The 23,513-nt window shown below is 32.8% G+C and overlaps 1 protein-coding gene and 1 long non-coding RNA gene across 2 annotated transcripts in view; one reads left to right on the forward strand and one right to left on the reverse strand.

The window, feature by feature from the left end:
* LOC118203601 (kelch-like protein 24) overlaps positions 1-4,394 on the forward strand; it is a 132,704-nt gene extending 128,310 nt beyond the window's left edge. The window contains exon 12 of the mRNA XM_085823863.1: positions 3,835-4,394. Coding sequence (XP_085679989.1) covers positions 3,835-3,876 — 42 coding nt within the window. The 3' untranslated portion in view covers positions 3,877-4,394. The remainder of the gene's footprint in view (positions 1-3,834) is intronic.
* Positions 3,911-23,238, reverse strand: LOC146995443 (uncharacterized). Its single transcript, XR_015043057.1, has 3 exons — positions 23,122-23,238; positions 7,269-7,412; positions 3,911-4,048 (listed from the first exon to the last, which is right to left on the reverse strand). It is a non-coding gene; the product is annotated as an uncharacterized LOC146995443 (long non-coding RNA).
* Positions 23,239-23,513: the final 275 nt, after the last annotated feature.

The following is a 23,513-nucleotide window of genomic DNA, read 5'->3' on the forward strand; positions in this document are numbered from 1 at the left end:
CAAAACTTTATTGCATATGGCTTATATTCAGCAGTATTACCAGAGTTCAACACATATATTAAATTATTTGAAACAAAAAAAAAAAAAAAAAAAAAACAGTGCTTCATTTAATACATTCCAGTATTTATAAATTGATGGCAAAATTTTTCTCTTTTTTTATGAAGCCAGAAAATATAGAGTGCACATCTTATAATGATTTATTAAAGGTTGATGTCACAAATCCAGAATTCCATCTACCTAGCAAAGTAATATTTACTGGTGCAGAAGCTTCCACTCTCCTGAAGAAATTATCAAAAAATCATCCAATAGCAAAAGAATTCCAAATTTCTCTGATGAAAGCTTATACTAATACAGCACAGCATATGAAACAGAAATTACCCCTTAAAAATTCATATCTAATTAGTTTTACAGCATTAGATCCAGAGCTAAGAGGTAAAACCAGTACAATATTAGCTTTTGAAAAATTATCATCTTTTATGTCCCATATTTTTAGTGATAATGAAAAGTCAAAAGTAGAAGCTGAAATAAGGTTATACCAGAGTGATATTGATATCATCAAAGAAATGCTCTACATATCTGATGAAAGTGGAAATCAAGTCAAGTGTACAATTGATAAATATTGGTCTAAAGTTTTTAATAAGAGGATTTCACAAATGATTATAAGTATCCTACATTGGCTAAATTGGTCAAAGCCTGCCTTAACTGCTTCCATGGCCCATTAGTGGAAAGTGCATTCAACTTAATGGATACACTTGTCACTGACTATAGAACCTCTCTTAAGATTGATTCCCTAGATGCAGTGCAGACTATTAAATATGATTTAATGGCTTCTAAAGAAACCTCATGGGAAAAATATGGCTCAAAAAATCCAATAACTGATCCAATTCACAAAGATCTCTTACTGAATATGAACAGAAGTTGGAAAACATATCAAGAGGACTTAAAAACATGTATTTCAGATGAGTCACCTATAAAAGTCTCTGAAAAACCTTCTACATTAGCAGAAAAGCAAACTGCTTCTACCTCTGCATGTGCAGTTCTCGAGGAAATTTCTTCAACTGTAAATGAGGAAAATAAAAGCCAACCTTCCTGCAATTATGAAGTTCACCACAAAAGAAAGACAAGCCCCACAAACATCAGAAAATAAAAAAAAAGCAGCAGAAATTAGATAATTTTTTTTAAAGAATTAATTCAGGTAATTTAAAATATTTACATAAAATGTAGTAGTTTATATGTTTGAAAATTTATGGTTATTAATTTTGCAAAAAAAATAATTCATTGAACTTTTATAATTAGGTCATTCAATACTTCATAATTGTAATTTTTCATTTCTCCCCCCCCCTTCTCGTAACTCCAAAATTTCGGTAGTAAGTCCGTAAAAGTTTCAGGGGATTTTTTGGGGGTCCCACAAACATCCCTGAGGACAGCATTTCTCAATCTATAGTCTGCAGACCACAAGTGGTCCTCAAAGCTTGCCCTTGTGGTGATCCAAATTATAAAATTCAAATTAACTGCACTATAACTGAAATTCTCTAGAGTTTGGAAGATACACATTATAATTTTTTCTCCCAAGATAAATTTTATGAAATTTATTATACGTTAGCCTATCTACACATTTTTCACTTTAATCTTAGCAACAAAAAAAGGATTTAAAACACTATATTTGTGGTACTTCTTAACAGGTTTATTAGAGTTGTATGTCCAAACATAGAATAGCTATGCAAGAATTGGCAGACTCATCCATATTATTAATGTGAGTGCCAGCATTAATTTAATTTTTAATTAATAAGATAAATATTATCCAAGCTCTAATAGCCTTGAAGTATTAGAAACAAATACAAGCTTTCTTGTGTTAGTTTCATTATTTAATACCAATGTAAAATTAAATTAATTTCAATTAAACATATTTAAAAAAAATAAGTATACTGTTAGGAGTGTTTGTTAAAAGAATTTTTTTGAAGGGTACAAGAATAAGGTAGTCTGTTGAAACATTTAAATCATAAAAGTATTCCCTAAGTTTGAGAGAAATAAAGTTTGAGAAACTCGTCAATAATGTTTGATGTATAAGTTTATAAGGCTTAGGATTAAATTTTGTTAAAGATTTCCCATTTAAGAGGATTGTCATTAAATCTGAAATTTAGTGTGCAATAAAAGATGATCTTATATTTTCCATTTTTTAAGAGAAAACTTAACAGTTGAACTTCTTCCTCTCATTATTTTGATATTAAACAATAAGTGGGTGTGTTTTTAACAAAAGGCATTTTCCAGCACCTATTTAAATTTTAAATATCTGCAACACATTTGACCTAACTTAAATGAAACCAGATAAGACATTAATTCTCAGGATTAGGAGAAGTACTGAAAGTTTGATTAACACAAAGAACATATATTTTTCTTAGAATAAATATACAAGGAAACAAAAAGGACTAGGGGCTAGTAAATTAGAGACAAATGTCTCATATGAACCCCCCTAAAACTCAACCACTGATTATGACCCACATTATTTCTTAGCCATTTTTGCATATTTGAATTTAAAGTAAAATGCTTTTTTCTAGGAGGAATGATAATCATCTCCCTCCTTGGTAATTCAGCAATTGTTAATATTTTCTGGGGGAGGAGGAAAGTACATACAATAAAAATGCTACATGTCCTTCCTGGCTGTTCATGTGCCTAACGGTGATCCTGATTAGAACTGCCAACCATTTGTGACATGCAGTGGTGGTTTATTTGTAGTATTAGCAGTGTTTAAATGAGTGGTTCCACCAAAGTCACTATTCACATCCTGTGGGTCAGTGAAATTTTTGTAGGGGGTCAATGATGATCAAAAGGTCAATAGCGAAATATGCATGAGCAATGGATCGACATAATGGAGATTCTATTGATTACAAAAAAAATTGTGTACTGATATAAAGCTACAACATGCAGTAAGAAAAAATAATCATGACATATATTTAATATATTTTAAAAATATATATATAAATATTTTATGCAAAAAGGACAATATAAAAAATTAAAGTGTTGGAATACAAGAACCCCCCCCCAAAAAAAAATACAAAACTTCCTCAGAAGGTATATTCTTATGTATAAACCACTTGCAAGATTTAAAAGAAGATTTTAATATTTATTTCCAGGAAACTGAGAATTTGAATATTCCAGCATGGCTGTAGAAACTTGAACTGTTATGTATTTTATTTTGATATTATTATTCAAAAAAGAGTAGATTGTATTGAAGGAGTATATACAAGTGCAAATTTTGAAACACATGTGTGCTAAATTTTGGAACTGAAAAGTTATCCAAGAGAAATATCCCAAAATAAAAGTTGTTACCAGACAACATTATTGACATTTCCCTCTTCTAAACCATTAGAAGCAGGCTTTAGTGAAATCAGTATTTACTATTTCAGAGCTAAGTTATGCAGTTTTATGCCAAATATTGAAAACAAATTTCATCATTATCTTAAATGCAGCTCTTACATTAATTAAAACTGAACTTTTGTATAATTTAGAATGAAAATTTGTTTATATCTGTGAAATTAATAATACAAAAAATAATGACATACAAATCTAATAAACCTTTTATTTTTTAAAACTGTTGTTTCTATTGTTATAGTATTTATTAATTTATATGCAATTATTTGCATTATAGTTATGTTGTGTGCTATACATTTTAAAGAAAATTGTAAAGGAATAATGTAAGGAAAAGGTTTGAAAATCTCTGGTTTAAATAATGGGGACTGTGATAATGAGGAAATACCCAGTGATTTTTAATGTTAATATCAGTTAGAACTTTGTTTCTTAATTATATTATGTTAATATTTCTTGTTCTTTTTCCAGCTGCCTGTTAGTGCTCGAGCAGTCTCCAAGGAACAGTCTTGACATTTAGAATATGCCTCTCCAGCATATAATGTAGAAAATTTCCATTTAGTGGCTGATCAAATAGCTGACCGAATAGATGAAGCTGAGGGGCATTTGCATTTACTGTACTCTTTACTTCAAGCTGCATCTTGTATTTCATCCTAGTTAAATCCTAATGTTACATTCTGGCAACCTAATGGGAAATAGAAAACTTGATGAAGATCATTCTGTGCTTTTTACTGATATTTGTGATATATTTTTTGGTTTGTAGTGTTTGTAATTTTAAAACAAAAATGTGCATATTTCCAAAATAGGCTGTTATGGCATAAATTCTATGAAGTTACTGTTTACTTTTTGAAAATCTATGTGATAGAATGTAAGATAATATATTTTGGTGCATTTAGTTCATTATAGTCAGTCTTTTGTTTTTATGTTCTTAAGTTTTATTTGTATGTATATTTGACTTCGATTGTTTCTCATAAAAAAGTACAAAATATTGCCATAAGTATGCCCTAATAAATAAATATATTGATTTCTTACTTTGTGTCATAATTCATACATGTGGCATGCAATCTGACAAGATGTAGTGCAAAATGTTCAAATTTAATCCCTTCAAACCCAGTTACCAAAGAATTCAAATCGGGGCCCATCCATCTATGGGCAGTTTTACTTCATCCGAATTGGCAGGTCAGAAATCAGTTTAGTCTGGATTGATTTCCTTTTGCTCATGCAGAAGAATATCAATGGGATATACAGTACAATTCTGTAATTTGGGCATCCAATATACAGAATGATCTAATACCCAAACCTGCCAGATCGGGGGGGGGGACTCCCTTTTAGGAAAAGGAGAACATAATACTCAACAAAAATAAGAATATATATATTGCCATAAATGCAATTTTTCTCCTGATTAACTGAGATTCTTGCATGTCACCATGTCATATCTGCTGGATAGGCAAAATAGCAATGTTCACTGACATAGTATTTAATGTTGGCCGCGATCACACTTTCGACCATTGAGTGATTTGAGAGGTTAGCAACTTTCTATTGGATCGGTTCTATTGTTCTTCATCAGATTGGCCTTCATATTTTGTTATTCAATTATTTTTCTTCATTTTTTTGTTGCAAAGCCTTCTATTTTTCATCATTCAGTTGTTTCTCTTCAGTCTGAAGTTTGGTTGGAAGACCTCATGTTGATAAAAAATGCCTAAATCTGTTCATGATAATCCATGCCAAACAATGCACTAACAATGACATGGACTTATGCACCAAACCAATATTTGATCTAAACAGTAAGTGAAGCCCCAGTGTTGCTATGCTTACATGTCATCTTACTAGACTTATCGATCATCGAAATTATGGAATTTTCTGAAATCAAGGATCACCAAAGTCTTGACGATTCTGCATCTTGAACTTTATACTGTCATTGTCCTCAGAAATCCAAATGCAGCCTTTATTTTTGCAATCATTTTTGGAATCAACTTATACTTTTACTAAATATAAAGATAAGAATTATAGGGCTATATAAAAAATTCTATTTCATAACTTTTATGAGTTTGATATTTTAAATTTAAAAATGCCAAAACATCAGTCTTTTCATTTAACCCTTTCCAACACGCTACCTCTTAAAGTTGGAGTTTGATTTAAAAAAAAATGGTAGGCAGTCTAATTAGGCCTAGAGGAGTACACAAGTAAAATTCTGTGAAGATAGCAATTATCTTTTAATTCTGTGGGTGTGCCCAAAGTGGACACACTGATTGAATAGAGCTTCAAAAAGAGTGCTGAAACGAGCATTGTTGTCAATGAACTGACCGATGAGATACGAAGAAACAAAGAATACAGACTCTCAGTTGTCCTAGATTATAGGTGAGCCCGATCTGGGCACACCTAGGTTTCGCTGTTTGATTTTAGGCAAGATTTCAAGGTAAAAATTTAATACTAATATAGAATAAGGAGATTAGCATAAAGCCCAAAAAAAAAAAAAAAAAAAAAAAACATAGAAATTTCTTTTCAAACAATTCCTTTTATACCCTAAAAAAATATGGAAGATTTCTTTGAAAAATGAGGGTCTTAAAAAACTAAACATGTCTAAAATATATGGACTGTTTTGTGTTCAGCTACCATCTACTATATATACAGAAGGTTCAGAGTAACCTATAAATCCTTTTTCATTCAATTTTTCTGTGCGTACAGAAGGAAATTTTTAGGTGTGTCCAGACCGGACACACTGTGCCGCAAAGGCTTAAAACATTTCTGCAGGTGGAAATGTGTGTCTTTGACCAACGCTTATAAAAATAAAGGCTGCGTAAGGATTTTTGTGAGTATGATCTTTTCGATAAACCAATTGTGATGCATGTGCCATAACATACATGATCAAGGGCAGTGGAAGCAGTCCTGCAAGGTCTGTATCGCAGATGAGTGATACCGAAAAAAGAGTCGCCAATCAATTTATTTTTATTATTAATTTTGAATCTATAAAATAATTTTAAAAGAATTAAAATTGAAAAGTTGTAAATATACAAATTATTCACTGTGAAATTTATCATTATTTCAAATTAAATGTGAGAGGAATCAGAGGTTTAAAAAATGCGAGATTGTGTACTCTTCTATATTGTTTCTTTGGTTCTCTGGTGACTGATAAATGGTTGATCCTGAAAATTCACTATATGCTGTATCCTCCTAACTTGAAATAAAGCACTTAAAATTGTAAATGAAAAATTAAAAGCTAATGCAGTACTTGATCGCTAAATTTTTAGTAATTTATATTATTGTATTTTACAATAGAGATATAAAAAATCTACAAAAATTTAATATTTTTAAAAAGTATTATGTATGTATGTATTAAACAATAGGACATCAAATGTTTGAAACATATAACTTGAATAATATCTTTAAAAAATGTTTTTTTTTTTTTTTTTTCCTCTCCTTTTAAAAAAAACAAGGTTTCTTAATCTTGAGTTTTTGTTTCATTTAAAAGAAACAGATTTAGTCTATGCATTCACAAATACGAAAGTTTTCCATTGCAAGACTTAAATTTGCTTATCAAAAATCAATCAAGCATTCCTTTCCCCCCCCCCTAAAATTTTTTTAATTGAAAAATAACTCTTGCTTTTTCAGGTGTAGTCGTTTCTACATTACTAGTTTAACTACCTAATATACACCATATTTCCTAGCATCTTTTTCCCATTTTTTTAACTAATTTTACTGTCCGAAAATCCAGAAGGGAAAATTGTGAGTCATTTAATTTTCAAAGAATATGGTTACAGTAAGCACATAACAAATGAAAAGGAGTCATGGATAAAGTACTGGTACTATCACAATATCATTTGCTTAAAATAAACATAAATTCCTATAAGAATACATAATATTATTAGCTTTACAATATCTGACAGTAATTGAGCCAGCTCAGTTACCTTGTAAAGCCACAGAGGTCCCTCATATGAATGAGTCTTGACCGCAGCTCCAAGAGGGACACTGGAGAAAGAAAAGAGGTGAACAGAAAAAAACTTGGATTTCAAAAGATGGGTTACATCAGTAATATACACGACAACAGTGACCTGGAACGTAAATAATAGAATTAAGGTAAAATCACATATTTGGAATGTTTAAAGCATGTTTAAGCACCAAACACTTGCCATAAACGAAGAATCTGCATATAAAAGACATTTCGAATAATAAATTGAGGGGTAAAATAAAATATATGAAATGCTAATACAAAAATGCAAACATCAGCTGAATGCAGTAAATAAAAATAATGGGAGGGGGGACTTTGCGATTTTTTTTATTATTATTTCAGAACTTTGGGGGGGGGGTGGATTATGGAAGGAAATACAATATCTATTTAGCAGCTAAATTTTAAATCTTATTTATTTCTAAATTAAATAAATAGAATACTCTAACATAGTTGTGCCTTATTTAGTTTGTACTGGTAAAAATGTGTGTCTTCCATAAATTATTTTATATATGTGACTGAAAATAAATATATTGGTAACCAAATATAAATGAGTGAAGTTAATAAATGGATAAGTAATACATATTAAGATAACGCATGTGTCTGTTCATTTATTATTTTACCTTTCAGCTCTGGGAATCGGAATTCCTGCAGGCATTTTAAAATTTCAGAAAATTGCACTGCATTGCCAAACATTATTTTCAATTATTGGAGCTTCTCTACAGTGGCTTAGAACCTAATTTGTAATCATAGTGTAATTTTAGCTAGGTAGCTTCATATAAATTTTTTTATGTTTTCAGAATTATGAGTTTAGAGCTGAGAAGACCTTCTTTCGAGGTTTCATGCATTCATTTCCAAATGTTTTTGTTTCAAATGGGCAGACATTAGCAACTTGCGGCATTTGAAAACCCTCTGAACTTTTCAGTCATTTAGCCATCTTATTACCAAGAATTTTGCCCCGCATGTACCAGCTAGACCGTAATAAACCTGCATGAAACTCCTTTCCATAAAACTACAAAAAAGAACAAAAAACGAATTTTGATTTTTAAATTTTAAGCATGAACCGATGGAAAAAATAAAAGACTAATTAATCATCAGGGGTGTTAAAACTCAAATTCTGAAAACAACTGAGGGGCCAGGTTTCTTCCCCTACAAAACGAAAAATAAAAAAATAATATTAACGAATAAAATTAAAATATTTTAAATTATGCTAACTAAATATTTAGGAAAACGTGTCATTAATATTAATAATAATATCATAAAGAGGAGACGGAAACTCAAATTTCTATTTATTTTCTATCTGAAACCTAAAGTTTGGTACTTGCAAGGGACATTTGTAGATTACGCTTTGGAATTCAAACATATTGACAGCTAAGTGTTAAATTCTTAGATTGACATTCCTTTCAAATAACTCTAGCTTGTTTAATTAACCATTAAATAATTTACTTAATCTCAAAATAAGAAAATTATGAAAAATTTCTATGTTTTCATAGAAACTTTTCCAAGTGATCCAAAACTTGAAAATAAATGATAATAATAAGTTTGTAGCTTTGGAGAGAAATTACCGGAAACTATCCTCTTAACGGACAGAGTAGTTAGGGGAAGCTATTGCGGTACCTAAGGGCACTCGGTTCGAATCCCAGAGAAGGCATGGATGTAAATTATCTGGCCCTTCATACGAGGTAATGGTGCCGCCTTTTAGGTGGCTTCATAATAAAATGACCACCGCTTCCCACCTTAGTAGTGGCGAAAATCTTAAAACCTCTGTAACACCGTATTTATAACAAATACATAATTCAAATATCTTCGCAAGCCGCGTAAAATTGCTTCAGGGGCCGCCAGTTTGACGCCACTGATTGAAGAAAAGCCACATCCTTTTTATGTACCTGAAGTTGTAATGTCTTCGTGTGTGACTTGAGGGAAACTGATTCCCATTTATGCTATGCACAAGAAAAATCACCAGAATCCTATAGAACCAGCTTCTTCTATGAGATTTAAAATTTTAAAAAATGTATAGGATTCTCATATGTCTGGACGGGAAGAGAAATGTTTAAAATAGCAACCTATAAACAAAAGCTGCCATTTAAAAAAAAAGATAGAAAAGAAACTTTTTTATATGCCTATGAAAATAAAACATACTTTTTTTGTTGCACTTCATTTAAACTTATTTCCTTGAATTATTCTAAATTAATCGATACCATAAGGCAAGACGAAAATGGCATCAAAAATTGCAAATTTTGAAATTAAATATCGTAATCAAATTTTGTCGTACTGGAGTCAAACTTTTAGTATTTTTATTTTTTCATAACGAATATAAAACTTTCTCAAATATAAGTATAGGAAGCGAGAGAACACAGTTAGATTTCGTTATTTGGGCAAAATTAATTTTTTCAAATTTGAAATTGCCAAAATCTGGATATTTTCGTTATTTAAAAGACATCTGTATCTGAAAATATATGTCTGCGAACCAATGATTGCGAAAATAAATGCCCTGTAAGGACTTTTAAGCTGGAGACGGGGAGTAGGCATAGATATGTAATAATGTAGGAATATTTATTGCGTAGATATTGATCCATAATGAACAGCAAATTTTTCAGATTGAATATTCATTCTTATTTCAATTGACATTTGAAGTTGGCACTTTAATCGTACCTATTTCCAAAATATTTACATTTTTTGGTATCGTTGTGACAGGAAGAAAGTAGTCTCGTAAAGGCAACACAGGTAGAAGCAAAATTCGTAGTTATTCAGTGTGAATACTTATTAAGAGATTCTTATTTCCGAATTAGCTACGTCATCATCATTATGTGAAAGTCATGATATGGATTATTCTAGAAATCACGTAGTCCAGAAAAAATTATTCAGCAATTGCTATTTTTAGAACAGAGAGAGGAAATACCCAAATGAAACTGAGGAATTATGCTGTAAAAAAGAGAGGTGCACAACAATATGTTATAGCAGCTCTCATACACATAGTTTCAATATTCTACAGATAATCATTTTTGAGTTATACGAGATACGTTCGTTCAGCGGTCTCGAAAAAAATCCGTTTTGGCATGAAGAGTCCATTATTTTGTCCGTATATACAGACGTCACACAAAAAGAATAATCAAAATGCATTCGAGAAGGGTAAAAATGGATATTTCCGTTTAAATGTGAAATCCGAAAGTTTTCATGATTACAATAATACTTTCTGTACAAGGAAGTTTTAAAAAAAAAAGAGGAGTTATCTTTATTTTTCTTAACTAAAGTACATTGCTGGCCATTAAAATTGCAACACCATGAAGGAAAGCAAATACAAAAAAGATATTTATTATACGTGAACAGTAGAGCATGAAGACAAAATGATTAAATTTGTAAGCAGCTTGGTGTTTTTACAGTGGTGCGAAATTAGTAGAAACAGCTGCCACCCCTGGCAGATAAAACGGCTCTTACCCGCTTAGGCATGGTGTCGAACTGGGCTTGGATGACAGAAACGGGCAATTCATTCCGTGCTGCTTCAAGTCTTTGCCCCACTTCATCAATCGTATTAGCTGGTGAGGGGTAGCGGGCCAGTCTCTCAGAAACCCATGACCAGATGTTTTCAGTGAATGACAGACTTCGAGACCGTGCAGGCCAGGGCAGCAGTCGCATACCCTGTGTATCGAGGAAGGTCAGAACACGACATGCAACATGTGGTTTTGCATTATCTTGTTGGAAGATAGCATCTGGCATTCCTTGAAGATAAGGCACAACCATTGGACGTAAGATGTCAGAAATGTACCGATCTGCGTTCAAATTACCGTCGATCCAAACTAGAGATGTGCGTGTCGTGTACCTAATGGCTACCCAAACCATCACACCAGGTGCAGGGTTCCTATGCCAATATCGAATGCAAGTAGGCGACGTGCGGTTTTCTCGGAGCCTCCAGACACATATATGGCCATCAGAATACTGCACGCAGAACCGAGACTCATCTGTAAAGACGGCATTGTACCTCTCCTGTATCCAGCTTTGTCATTCGGCGCACCAGACTCGCCATCTCTCTCTATGCTGCATTGCCAAGGGAAGCCGAAGTAATGGTCGCAGTGCTGATAGTACATACTGCTGCAAACGTTGATGCATCGTACAAGCGGATACTGGGCGTGCTGCAAACATGCCCATTTCCTGACTAATGGTCCGTGATGTCATTGTACGATTCTGCAGGGTTGACCTCACAATATGTCTGTCCTCTCGGGCGATAGTCATGGGAGGGCTTTGAGATCCTGCATGCCGTTCATTATGACCCTCGGCAACCCATTGATTACATATTCGCATGACAATGGTTGGATGTCGACCAGCGCGACGGGCGATATCACGGAACGATAATCCGCACTCTCGATAGGCAACGATCCTGCCTCTACCGAATTCTGACACTTGATGGTAAGAATTTCTTCTTATTATTCGAGACATAACACGATATTCTGAACAAACTCCGACTTTACAAAGTGCTTTACTACACAACTTTTCTTTTACGCAGCGCTTCAGATGTCGTTTCTCCTTCCTGCGTCGTCTAAATGCGCAGAAATACTAACCATTTGCATATCCCAACCTCTTCCTTGTAATTTTGACGTTCGTCAGATCATTCCTACCTGGTGTTGCAATTTTAATGGCCAACAGTGTATTTTAATAAACATTTTTAGTAAGTCTGGATAGTTTTATTTATTATGACTTTAAGAAGTGCAATTTATCAACTACATAAATTATCTATAATATCATCTCATTTATTAAAAAATTAAATATCAGAAACAGGGCTGGATCTTCAGAGGCCCTAAGCACTTAAAATATTTTGGTCCCCCACATATATGCAAATTTTTATTCATTCCTTCTCTCTCTCGGTTTTAGTTTAGCTATGTCATACATTCCACGGTAAAACCGTTAACGAGAAATTTTTTGTTACCTCCTTTCCTTCCTCCAAAGGACCTTTTTGTGATGCCCTATTTCCTTGAAGCCCTAAGCATGAATTTATATTGCTTAATCATAATCCAGCACTCTCGAATTGTCCTGATAATTTTGGACATTGATAATGAAGTTCATGCGCATTATTGAAAATTCTCGAAACCACCTCTTGAATCGTTACGATAATTCTGGACATACATAAACTATTGCTAATAAATCTAGTAGTTCATGCCGCGCTATACAAACGCTTCTTCGAGTCTACCAGCCGAACTCTTCAACTTAGCTGTTAAATTTTGAGCTGTTTTTCAAATACATATCAAAACTAATGCTAAACTAAAATGCCAAATCAAAACTAATGTTACGGAAAGAAAACATACCTGTCACTACTAGAATGAATATATTTCGCAAATGCAGATATGACATGAACGTGTAACTCTTCATATTACTATGGACATGCACAGATGTTCGATGTGGAGGCCTTTTGTAACACGGCAGACGTCTGCACATAGTTCCCTAAGCTCTTGCCAAATAGATGTACGGATTCACTATATTCTAACTGTTGGATATTGGTTACATAGTGCAACTTTTAATTAGGTTACCTAACCTGCGTGCAGAAAATAAATCTCAAATGGAGTCTGTAGGCAGAGGATACTATAGAAAATAAAAGATCAGATTTTAAAAATAAACGTTAACGGGAGCAAAATTTCACATTATTGCCTGAAATTTGCAGTGAACAAGCAGTGGATCATTATACAACTTTCCGTTTAGCTACTAAGCTTTTATGAAGGACGTGTCAGACGTACATGTTGATTGAAAATTAGGAAGAGAAAAAATATCAACAGATAAGAAGTTATGCACCTTGTCCACAAAAGCCCTTACCAGGACTTTATTTTTGAAGCCGTTGGCCATAGGCATACACAGTAAAATACAGAAATGTTTTTAAAAATGCTCTCGCTTGAACGCGAACTCCGGACTTTCCGATTACTCATTGGACGTGAAGTAGATAACTCCTTAGTGTTGTTATCTACTGCTATAGTAAGCGCTCCTGAATGCGATCACGTTTGTTCATGTCTATTTTGATAACATTAAGCGATGAGAAAAATATTTTTCAAAATATCAATGAAACCAATTTAATATAACTGGAAACATAAAAATACTGTATATTTCTGTGTATAAGCTGAGAATTTTTGGAAATTTTTTTGAAGCTAAATTATGGGGGTCGACTTATAATTAAGATCCAATAATCTTGGGGAAAAAAGGAGTAGTTTTTTTTTTTCCTGTTACTGTTCTTGATTTTCATGTACGGAGTAATGCCGCGTAGCTATACTGCTGTTAAAATTTTCAGCAAAAGCGGTCATGTGTAATTTGAAGTGTGACGTATATGAATTTCTCTTCACGCTCATCGTTCAGACAAAAATAAATGGCACAGAAAATAAGAACAGATACCACGCACAAATACATATACAACACAACAAATGAATGGAATAAATGGGCTAGCTTTAGATAGAATTATCACAGTTAAAACTACCGTCGATGACGTCAGGCGTTTTACTTTGCAGTGATTTAATTGGAAAATATCCCATTCGTTTTACCTGCTTGGCAACATTTTCACCCTCATGGTGACATGGTTGAATGTTACAAGATTCCCACCCCCACCCCCTTAATTTCAACTTATATACGTGTTTTGAATTCTTCGTAAATTTTTGAAGAAAAAAAGAACTGTCTGCTTATGTTCGGAAATATACGATGCTTAGTTCCACAGCATTTTGATTAGGAAAAAAAAGTCATTAACAGTTGACAGTGTATACAAAATTTCATGTTTTTAGCTGTTCATAATGTTGCTGGAAATCCTTTGCCCGATGTTGTATGCCTAATCTTAATACTCATAGGGCATCCCTCATCTTAATATTAGTAGGAAATTTACCGATTTCGTCATCATTCATCTTCAGAGAGTTTATCACGTGATGCGTTTGGATTTATTTCAGAAAACGACAGGGATCTTCTGTCATTGAATCTGCAACTTGAAATTTTTCATTAATGTCCATCCCAGCGTTAAATTCGTCTCAGTTCATGTTAGTTGGAGACATTTTTAACTCTTCATCTTCTTTTATTTTAGCATTTATTAAAAGTTTGACTTGCTTGCAACACTTTCTGTATTGTCTTCTCTGAGAAGAGGTATGAAGACTTTAACGCTGCTTTATCAAAATCCAGATGTTTGGTGACTTATCTCTTACTCGACAACACAGCAGTGTCATTTGGCGATTTCTTTACTTTATTTCGACTTCATCTGGCAGATTTTTATCTGTTACTTAGCGATATTACTTCACTTTAAAAAATTCATTCCATAATATTTTTATAATGTTGTAACGTTCCAACCTATAATTTACAGCCAAATGTGTGGAACCTTGAGAACTAGTAAACGAATAATCGCTGTTGTTCAGTAGACAGAGAACAGAACTCAGGAAGGGTTAAATACATTTTTTCAAACAATAAGAATTTAACAGTTGACTCCTTCTCGGAGTTTACAGAAAAACCTCCACTGGGCTTTAACTCAGGAATACTAAGAAATAAAACTTAACTAAAAAGATATAGCCGAAGCTATCAAGATTCTACAAGAGTTGCCCCCTTAACGCTAACTAAACGGCGAAGCTATCAAGGGTCAGAAATACGGCCGAGCGTAGAAATAGCTTAGCGAGAGAGCAGCTTAAAAGGCGAACGCGCGCTGGTTAGAATCTCTAGCTCTCTAACGAAGTCAGTAGAACTTCAACTTTAAATACTTGTTCTTCCTTCATTTGCATTTAACCATGATTCTGAAAACACGTTCTGGTAAGAAATTGTAAGCTGAAATTAAGAGAAATAGGTCAGTGGCTTTAACTAAAAATAACTGTTAAGAACTTAGGATAAACCATACAATGTTAACTGTCTTGTTTATCGTAATAAGCAACATTTTATTTTCCATGTTTTCGTGTACAAATGGACGACATTTCGACAATGCGATAATATTATCCAAATCATAATATTAAGCGGCGTTTACTGTAGATATATTAACGTATTTCCTTGTGTATTTTTCCCCTCTAATGTTTTAGCGCCAGAGTCTGAAAATTTTAAAAATACGCTCGTGCGCGTAATTTTCCCCTATCTCAGTGCTTTCGGAGAACAAGTTCCCCTAAATTTTAAAATGAATTCGTGCATATAATGATTGGTTTCGTCTTACTAACAAAGACAAACTCTCACAGAATACATGCGAAGATCACGCCGAACCTTTCTCTTCTAAATGTTGAATTTTATTCCAGCCTAACACCAGAACCAACCGATCACAGCGAATCAAACACGAATTGACATTCAGTCTATAGTTTTGCTGAGTGAACTGCACATTCTCCTTTTCTAATTATTTATGGATGATTCGAGGCCTAAGGAGTGGTAGAGACAGGAGTAAGAACGGGCGAGATTAGAATTACAGGTAAATAGAAATGGAGATATCTTTGCAGTGTTAAATCTTACTATGCATCCTTATTGTAATGTAGGTTTCTTTTAAAGAAATACTCTTGTGATGTTTATCTGTAGTATATCCTTTTTATTACCCGTATTTTATCCTTTTTATTTATTATGTTCTCGTGTCCTTCGTAAATTGAATTATTCGCATAATGTTCCCCTTTCGACTTTTAGACGGTAAAATTAGTAAAAAAAAAAAAAAAAAAAAAAAAGGGGAGGAGGAGGCATATACGGTAATAAACATGAAGGGTTCGAGAGATTCGAGAACATTTTGGGATTTTAATTCGAAAAATTTTAGCATTCATCTCATCTGTCGAAAATGAATTTCTGTGGTTTCCGGATATCCGAAATGCTTTGTTCCCATTTCATCCATAGATTCTATTATTTTCTTGCCCCAATCTGTCGTTTACCGAATTATGGAAGGCAAGCAGAATTGACAGCTTTAAGAAAGGCCTACTCCTTGTAGATTTCTGAAGTGTTTACTTGTGCTAGAAGTGGTTTCGACGTCGGGGCGAAATTCCCATGGGTATAAGAGACAGTTTCTCCACTGTTCAACCTCTTCACCGACACTCTTGTTTACTCACGGTCGGTCATCCATGAATGCAGAATAGGCGGCTATGCGACGCAACTCTTCAAAATCAAGAAATACGGACTAGTTTCCAGGTTCTCAGTGATGAGCAGCTATGAAAATTTTAACAAAGGACTCGCCCTTGAACTTATAAAAACAAAATATCAGATTTTACTTTGATAATTCACTTCTCTGTTATAGATAATAAATAATTATCGTATAAAAATAATTTTTTCATATAAAATAGGCTGTTATTTGAAATTCATTAAATAATTAATAAACTTAAAGAAAAAAACTAATTTATCATACAGTTTTATGAGAATAAGAAATAAAATAATTCTCTTCAAGAAATTCATCTACAATGTTATGTCACTAATAATGAAAGCCCATGTCGCAGTCGGATAAATTTATACAGTTAATATTGTAGAAACATTAGGTTAATTAATTGGGAAAAGCAGGAGAGATGAAAAATTAGCAACTGCCTTCGCCGGGAATCGAACCATGGACCTCTGGAATACCGGCCCAGCATGCAGAACCATACACCACGCAGGGACGTTAAGAAAGCGGGATATATACCTTATAATATTGTTACGAAATGTACAGGCGCGGTAAGATGGCTTCCCCGCAAAGCAGTTTTAGGGTTGCCATAAAATAGCAAGGGAAGACAGGGTTAGCAAAAAATAGCTAATAGCAAGGGAAATAACATAAAATAGCAAGGGAAGACAGACATTTGGCCAGAAATCGTCCATTTGGGGACAAAATTGGCGATATACCATGGACGGTTGGAGAACCTTCTGAAACTAATTCTTACCGGTTTAGCCCAGAATGTTCTCGAACAGCAGCCGAAAGCTATATAAACCCTGCTGGTCGGCAGTCAATTAGTGTGCCTTGTCGAGAGGGCGAGTCAGTGTGTGCCTCGTCTAGCAAGCTGATAGTCAGTCATTCAGCGAGTGTCTCGAAGTCTAGCATCGAGTTTTGTCTTAGAGAGAGTACCTCGCATAGAGTGCGAGATACCGTTTCTCGAGTTAGTCAGTCCGTGCGAAGTCGATCGAGTTAAGAACTGGGCAACGAGTGCCGAGTGGGTCGAAGAGTCTCTTAGTGTATCGCGATTAGTGCATCGTCGAAAGAGTGTAAGCTCCGGGAACGACTGAACCGAAGAGTCGGGAGCTGTGCTCTGTGTGTCGTCGAGTGCATCGCGAGTTGTAGCGTGGAGAGTCTCTAGAGTACGTGGAGTTCCGAGAACGACCGAGCAGAGTCGGGAGCTGTACTCTGGTGTTTTGCAGTGAAGCTGTCTCCACCGTGATAGCCTGATAACCTTAAGGCTGTGTCGCTGATTTTTCCAGCGAGTGTTTATAGTAGTTCTTCGACGACTAAAGAAGTGACTTTGGAGCTGTTTTGATCAATACCGGCCAATAAAGTGTGCTTCGATACTTCATCAAGTAGTATTGTCATTAGTCACTCCAAATCCACGCGAACCCCGTACGAACGTGAAGAAGAGAAAATAACATAACAACTGGTGTCAGAAAAGAAAAACGTAACAATATTTACCATTAAATAATGAAAATCTGTATGTTTATATATTTCTTATATTTTGAAAAACGACAGTAGGTAGAAATACCGAATTTTGAATACAAATAATCCTTCATTCAAACATGGACATCTCGAAGATCGAATTTTTAATTTGTTTTAATTTATTTCATAATTTATACGAATTCAAGGAATTTTTATATGAATAAATTCAGCGAGCAGTGGGAACACTGTTAGAAATAAAGCACTTTTATCTCGAGCACTCCAGTCTTGTTGCCATTCCGCAAAAAGTAAGATTTCAAGTTTAATCAACAAACTCGGCTATTTAAAAGCAATATGTTGCCTCTGCCTGAAATAAAACACTTTTCTCTTCTACGTGCAAGCGTATTGTCAGTTAGTTAAGCAAAATATATTTAACTTTCATTCACCTGGTTTGTTATCGAGAAACAAACCAAGCTATTTTAAGCAATACACGCAGTTACTAAAAATAGTTTTTCTGCTTCTTAATTTGATTGATTTAAATAAAAATACATTTAAATTAAGAGATGCGTAGATAAGAATATTAAACGTTTTTTTAATGAAATTATACCAGCTGGGTTCTTTAAATCATTATATATTTTCTTACTTCCGCCCCCTCCCCCCATAATTACTATTTTATGCGGCTAGCACCGCAAGCGGCTAGTAACTTTAAATTTATAAAGGTAACAACGCATTTGACAACGCAGTTCTATTATTAGGTTTCTGTTAATTTAGGTATTTTATTATTCGTGATATAAAATTGTAGACGAATTTTGTAATGGGCATTATTTAATCTTCTCCTCCCATTAAACTGTATGATAAATTGTTTTCCTTAGTTTGGATCATTAAATATTTCATGAGTTTTTGATAAAAGCTTATTTCATAAAAACCTCTTTTTACTTCCTTGTACGAAGTAAAAAAGAAGTATTGTAATCGCAAAAAGTTCCAGGCAGCATATTTCAACGAAAATATCCATTTTGATCGCTATTGAATGCAATTTAACGATGTTTTTGGGTGATATCTCTACGTAAGGACAGAATAAAATACTCTTTTTCTCCAATAAAATTATAAAACTGCTTTAAAATGAATTCTGAAGAGAATTTTTCGTGGCGTCTGTACAAACGTATGTACTTACGTATGTCGCATAACTCAAAAACGAGTAGCCTCAGAACGTTGAAATTTTGTATATAGGACTGCTATAACATGTAGATGTGCACCTCGTATTTTGGTTGCAATCGGCCGCACCAAACGTATATAAAATATATTTATATATATATCCACTCTGTTAGCCGGCTCAGTGATCTCAATTTCTTTACTTTTATATGTTTGTAAATTGTACATTTTTTGCTTTACAAATGATTGAATAATCTTGTTCTTATCTTCCGGTTAAAGTTTTATGCCTTTAGTAAATCTGTATGCAATAATTTTAGAATTATCAACAATTTTAAAGTTGTTTAAGTGCCGCTAAGCCTAATAATTTTTTTGATGGCGGCCATTGTTTGTTTACATTTGAAACAGCAGGATAATTGATTTGTTGCCAATTTAGAGAAACGTAGCTTCGCAACAACAAAGATAACGCATTCATTTATTATTGCGAATTACATCATGCTTAATCCTTTCTGGAATTTTTTCCAGGAAATAAGTGTTTAAGATTTACTTCGTAAATTTAATACAGATATTTTGAGTTTTTATATATTTTTGCTTTGTCGCGAAGTGAGAACTGAATTAATTGAATAAGAAATACTCAATAGTCTGTGAAAAACGGTTTCTTTTTTATTTTGTTTGCTTAATTTCTTTTATACATCGTTCTAGATTTATTATAGTATTTGAATAGAACATGTGGCAACGATTAGATAATTCTTTAAATGATATAAATTTTGTGCATTCTGAGTTATAATATGAACGAAATATAATACTGTTAAGTGAACCTAGCACCAGAGTGTCGCTATGGTAAACAATTAGAGTGAATTTTAAACAATGCATTTATTCTATTGTGGTTTATGCGTTGTCGGCGAAGTAGATTTAATTCACTCCAATAAGTTTAAATGAAATGCAAGAAAAAATGCGTATAATTTAATATTTCGTACAAGGAAGTCATGTGGTGTACACATCAGAATTTTTTACTTACTTGTACGAAGTAAAATGGAAGTATTGTGATCGCAAAAAATTTCGGGTATAATATTTCAGCTAAAATATTCATTTTGACCGCTATCGAATGCAACTTTACTATATTTTTGTGTGATATCTGTACGTAAAGACAGAATAAAGGACTCTTTTTCCACAAAAGAATTATAAAACTGATTTAAAATGAATTCAGAATTTTTTTTTTTTTTTTCTTTTTTCGTCTGTACGTACGTATGTACGATTGTATGTATGTATCTCGTATAATTCAAAAACGAGTAGCCTCAGAACGTTGAAATTTTGTATATAGGACTGCTATAACATGCAGATGTGCACCTCTTATTTTGGTTGCAATCGGCTGCACTAAAATTATATAAATAGTATATGTGTATATATAATAATTTATTTACTAATTAATATTGATTAATTGATTATATTATCTCTTAAGTTTAATTATAGTAGAATTATCTTAAAAGAGTGAATCCATACTAGTAAGTTCTATTTTGAAAGATGTTTTGAAGTAACTTGAATGTTAATTGTTAAAAATGTTTTAACGGGGACTGGAATATCCACTCTGTTACTCGGCTCAGTAAGCTCAGTTTCTTTATTCTTTTATGTTCGTAAATTGCGAATTTTTTGCTTTAAAAATAATTGAATTATGTTTTCTTATCTTTCGGTTAAGGTTTTTATGTCTTTAGTTAACCTGCATGTCATACTTGTAGAATTATCGACAATTTAAAATTTGTTTAAGTGCGGCTGAGCCTAATGTTTTTACCATAGCAGCCATGTTTTGTTTACATTTGAAACTTAGCAGAATAGTGGATTTGTTGCCAACATAGGGAAACTAAGCTTCGCAACAGCAAAATAAGGTATTATTTTATTATTTGAATTAAATTATGCTTAATCCATTCTGGAATTATCCTTTAAGTTATTAAATTATTCCATATATTGACTCAGCATACCGTCCTCAACAAATTCAGTTTTTACGCCTTCAGTGTCTTTTTGCGGAGGGAGACTAAAAGTACACTTTCAGTTTTGTGTACCGAAAAATCTGCTTTCTTACCCGCTGGCCGAATTGCTTGTTTTGGGGTAATGTAATTTTAACTGTGAAATTTTTTTCTAAAGTGTTTTAACTGTATTTGGTGTTTTATGTTTTTTTTTTATATCTTTCAATTCTTAATATAGCTTTTTTGAGTTTTTATGCTTTTTGTCTTGTCACTAAGTGAGAACTAAATTAATTAAATGAGAAATATATTTCTAATGAAATACGAGGAAATAAGTTTAAATGAAAGGCCAGGAAAAATGCGTATAATTTAATATTCTGTTCAAAGAAGTCATGTGGTGTACATATCAGATTTAAAAAAGAAAAAAAAAAAAAATCCCCCTTTTAAGTTTTAGAGACAAGTTATGAGTCAAATTATTCAATTGAGAAATCCTTTTTTTCCCTATGAATAATTATTCTTTTACTTCCAACAATTGTTTGCGTCCAGCGATTTTGGAAGGGAGGAGGGAAATCAGAAATTGTGTTAAAAATCAAGGGCACGTAATACAGCCAAGCGTAGTAACAGCTTAGAGATGTAGCCAGAAGGCAAACGCGCGCTATTTTCTCTGTCAAAGTCAGTGAACCTCGACTTAAATTCTCTTTATATCATTTCCATTTAACGCGATTCTAAAAACTCATTCTGGTAAGGAATTGTAAGCTGAAGCTATAGAAGAGATAGGAAATGTGAATAAAACTAAAAATAACTGTTATAAACTTAGGATGTACCTTACAAGACAATTTGCCGAATCCGGAATTTATGACACATTAGATAATTTGTAGAATTCAGTATTTATAAGACAAATTTTAGAAATCGGAATCTATGACATATTAGATAATTTGCTGAAATCAGAATTTATAAGACAATTCGGATACTTCGAAATCTATAATACGTTTGACAATTTATAGAGGTCAGAATTTATAAGACAATTTGCCGAGTTCGGAATCGATTAGACAATATGAAGAATTTATAAGAAAATTCGCAAAAATCAGAATTTATAACACATTGTACAGTTCAGAATTTGTAAGACAATTTGTAGAAGTCAGAATTTACAAACGGTTTGCAGAATTCGGAATGTATAACACATTAGACAATCTGTAGAATTCAGAATTTATAAGATAATTTGCAAAAACCGCAATCTGTAATCTATTAAGACAATTTGTGGAATTCAGACTCTATAAGACTATTTTCAGAATTCGGAATCTTTAAACGGTCTGTAGAATTCCGAATTTATAAAGCAATTTGAAAAATTCGGAATTTATATATATAAATTAGACAATTTCTAGCTTTTCCGGTGTGTACTGAGATGGACAGCAAAGTGCCCTGTGCGGCAAATGGTTTGCTTGCACCATTGATTGTATAGAATTTTGTCTAAGGGTTAAAGACAATATACCATGCTTTTATTTCAAGACAGACAAATGATTTTGAATGCCACACAAAAGCGTTCACTTGTTGCGTTCTATGGTGGTCAAAAACTCGAATTGTATACTACCAAAATGCCGGATGTAAAAACAGATGATGTACAGATATTTTTTGAACAAAATGAAAAATCTTATTAATGAAATTATAAGGTATTTCTCGCGTTTTCTTAGAGTGCCTTCGTGGTGTAAGGGTTCTGCTTGCTGGGCCGGTATTCCCGACGAAGGCGTTGCATATTTTTCATCTTGTCTGCTTCCAAAAAAATACATTATGTCTCTACAAAATAAAAAATGTTTTAAATAAATTTTTAATTACTCTTACTAAATATTTACCAAAACACACATAACCAATAATAATATCCAAAGAAAAAATTAAAATTAATATTTATTTTCTATTCAAGATCTTAAGTTTGGTACAAGCAAGAATTTTTTCTATTATATTTTGTAATGCAAATATACTGACAGCTAAATATTACATTTTCGCACTAATATGTACTTTAAATAATTATAAATCGTTAAATAACTTACTTTAATTTAAATTAAAATACAAATAAATTTTAGTAACTTAGAAAGCTTTCGGAAAAACTTTCCCAAGCGGAAAAAACCTGAAATTAAGTTATGGCTGCCTAATCTCTTTTTTTTTTTTTTATTGGTTAAATCTTTTTTTAACGCATAAATGAATGTTTGCGCATAAATAATTATAAACTTTCTTACTCCCATCTGGACGGTCGATGGCGTTTCGAACCGAATTCAGAAAGAAATTACTAGAAACACGGGTTGTAGAAACTCATGTCAGTCGAGTTCTCTTCTTATTAATAATTTACAACTGCGAAAAAGATCTGATCGCATATAATTCCCACACAGAGCGATTACCCTTAGTGCAAATATTCGTAATTCAGCATATTTATTTTTTTGACAAATAGGAATAAAATTCAATAAAATGTGTGTCTTCAGATCTCTGAATAAGATTTCTATCATATCATAAATTAATGAGTTCCATTTATAGATTTTACTACTGCGTTATTCATGTTTGTTTTTAAGGAAAATAAAGAAATGTAAACTCGGACCTCGAATAACTTAAATCTTTAAATTTTTCCAATACAACT

The sequence above is a fragment of the Stegodyphus dumicola genome, chromosome 9, assembly GCF_044657685.1.
Source record: "Stegodyphus dumicola isolate Sdum_Otavi_A_Nest chromosome 9, ASM4465768v1".
Classification (NCBI taxonomy): domain Eukaryota; kingdom Metazoa; phylum Arthropoda; class Arachnida; order Araneae; family Eresidae; genus Stegodyphus; species Stegodyphus dumicola.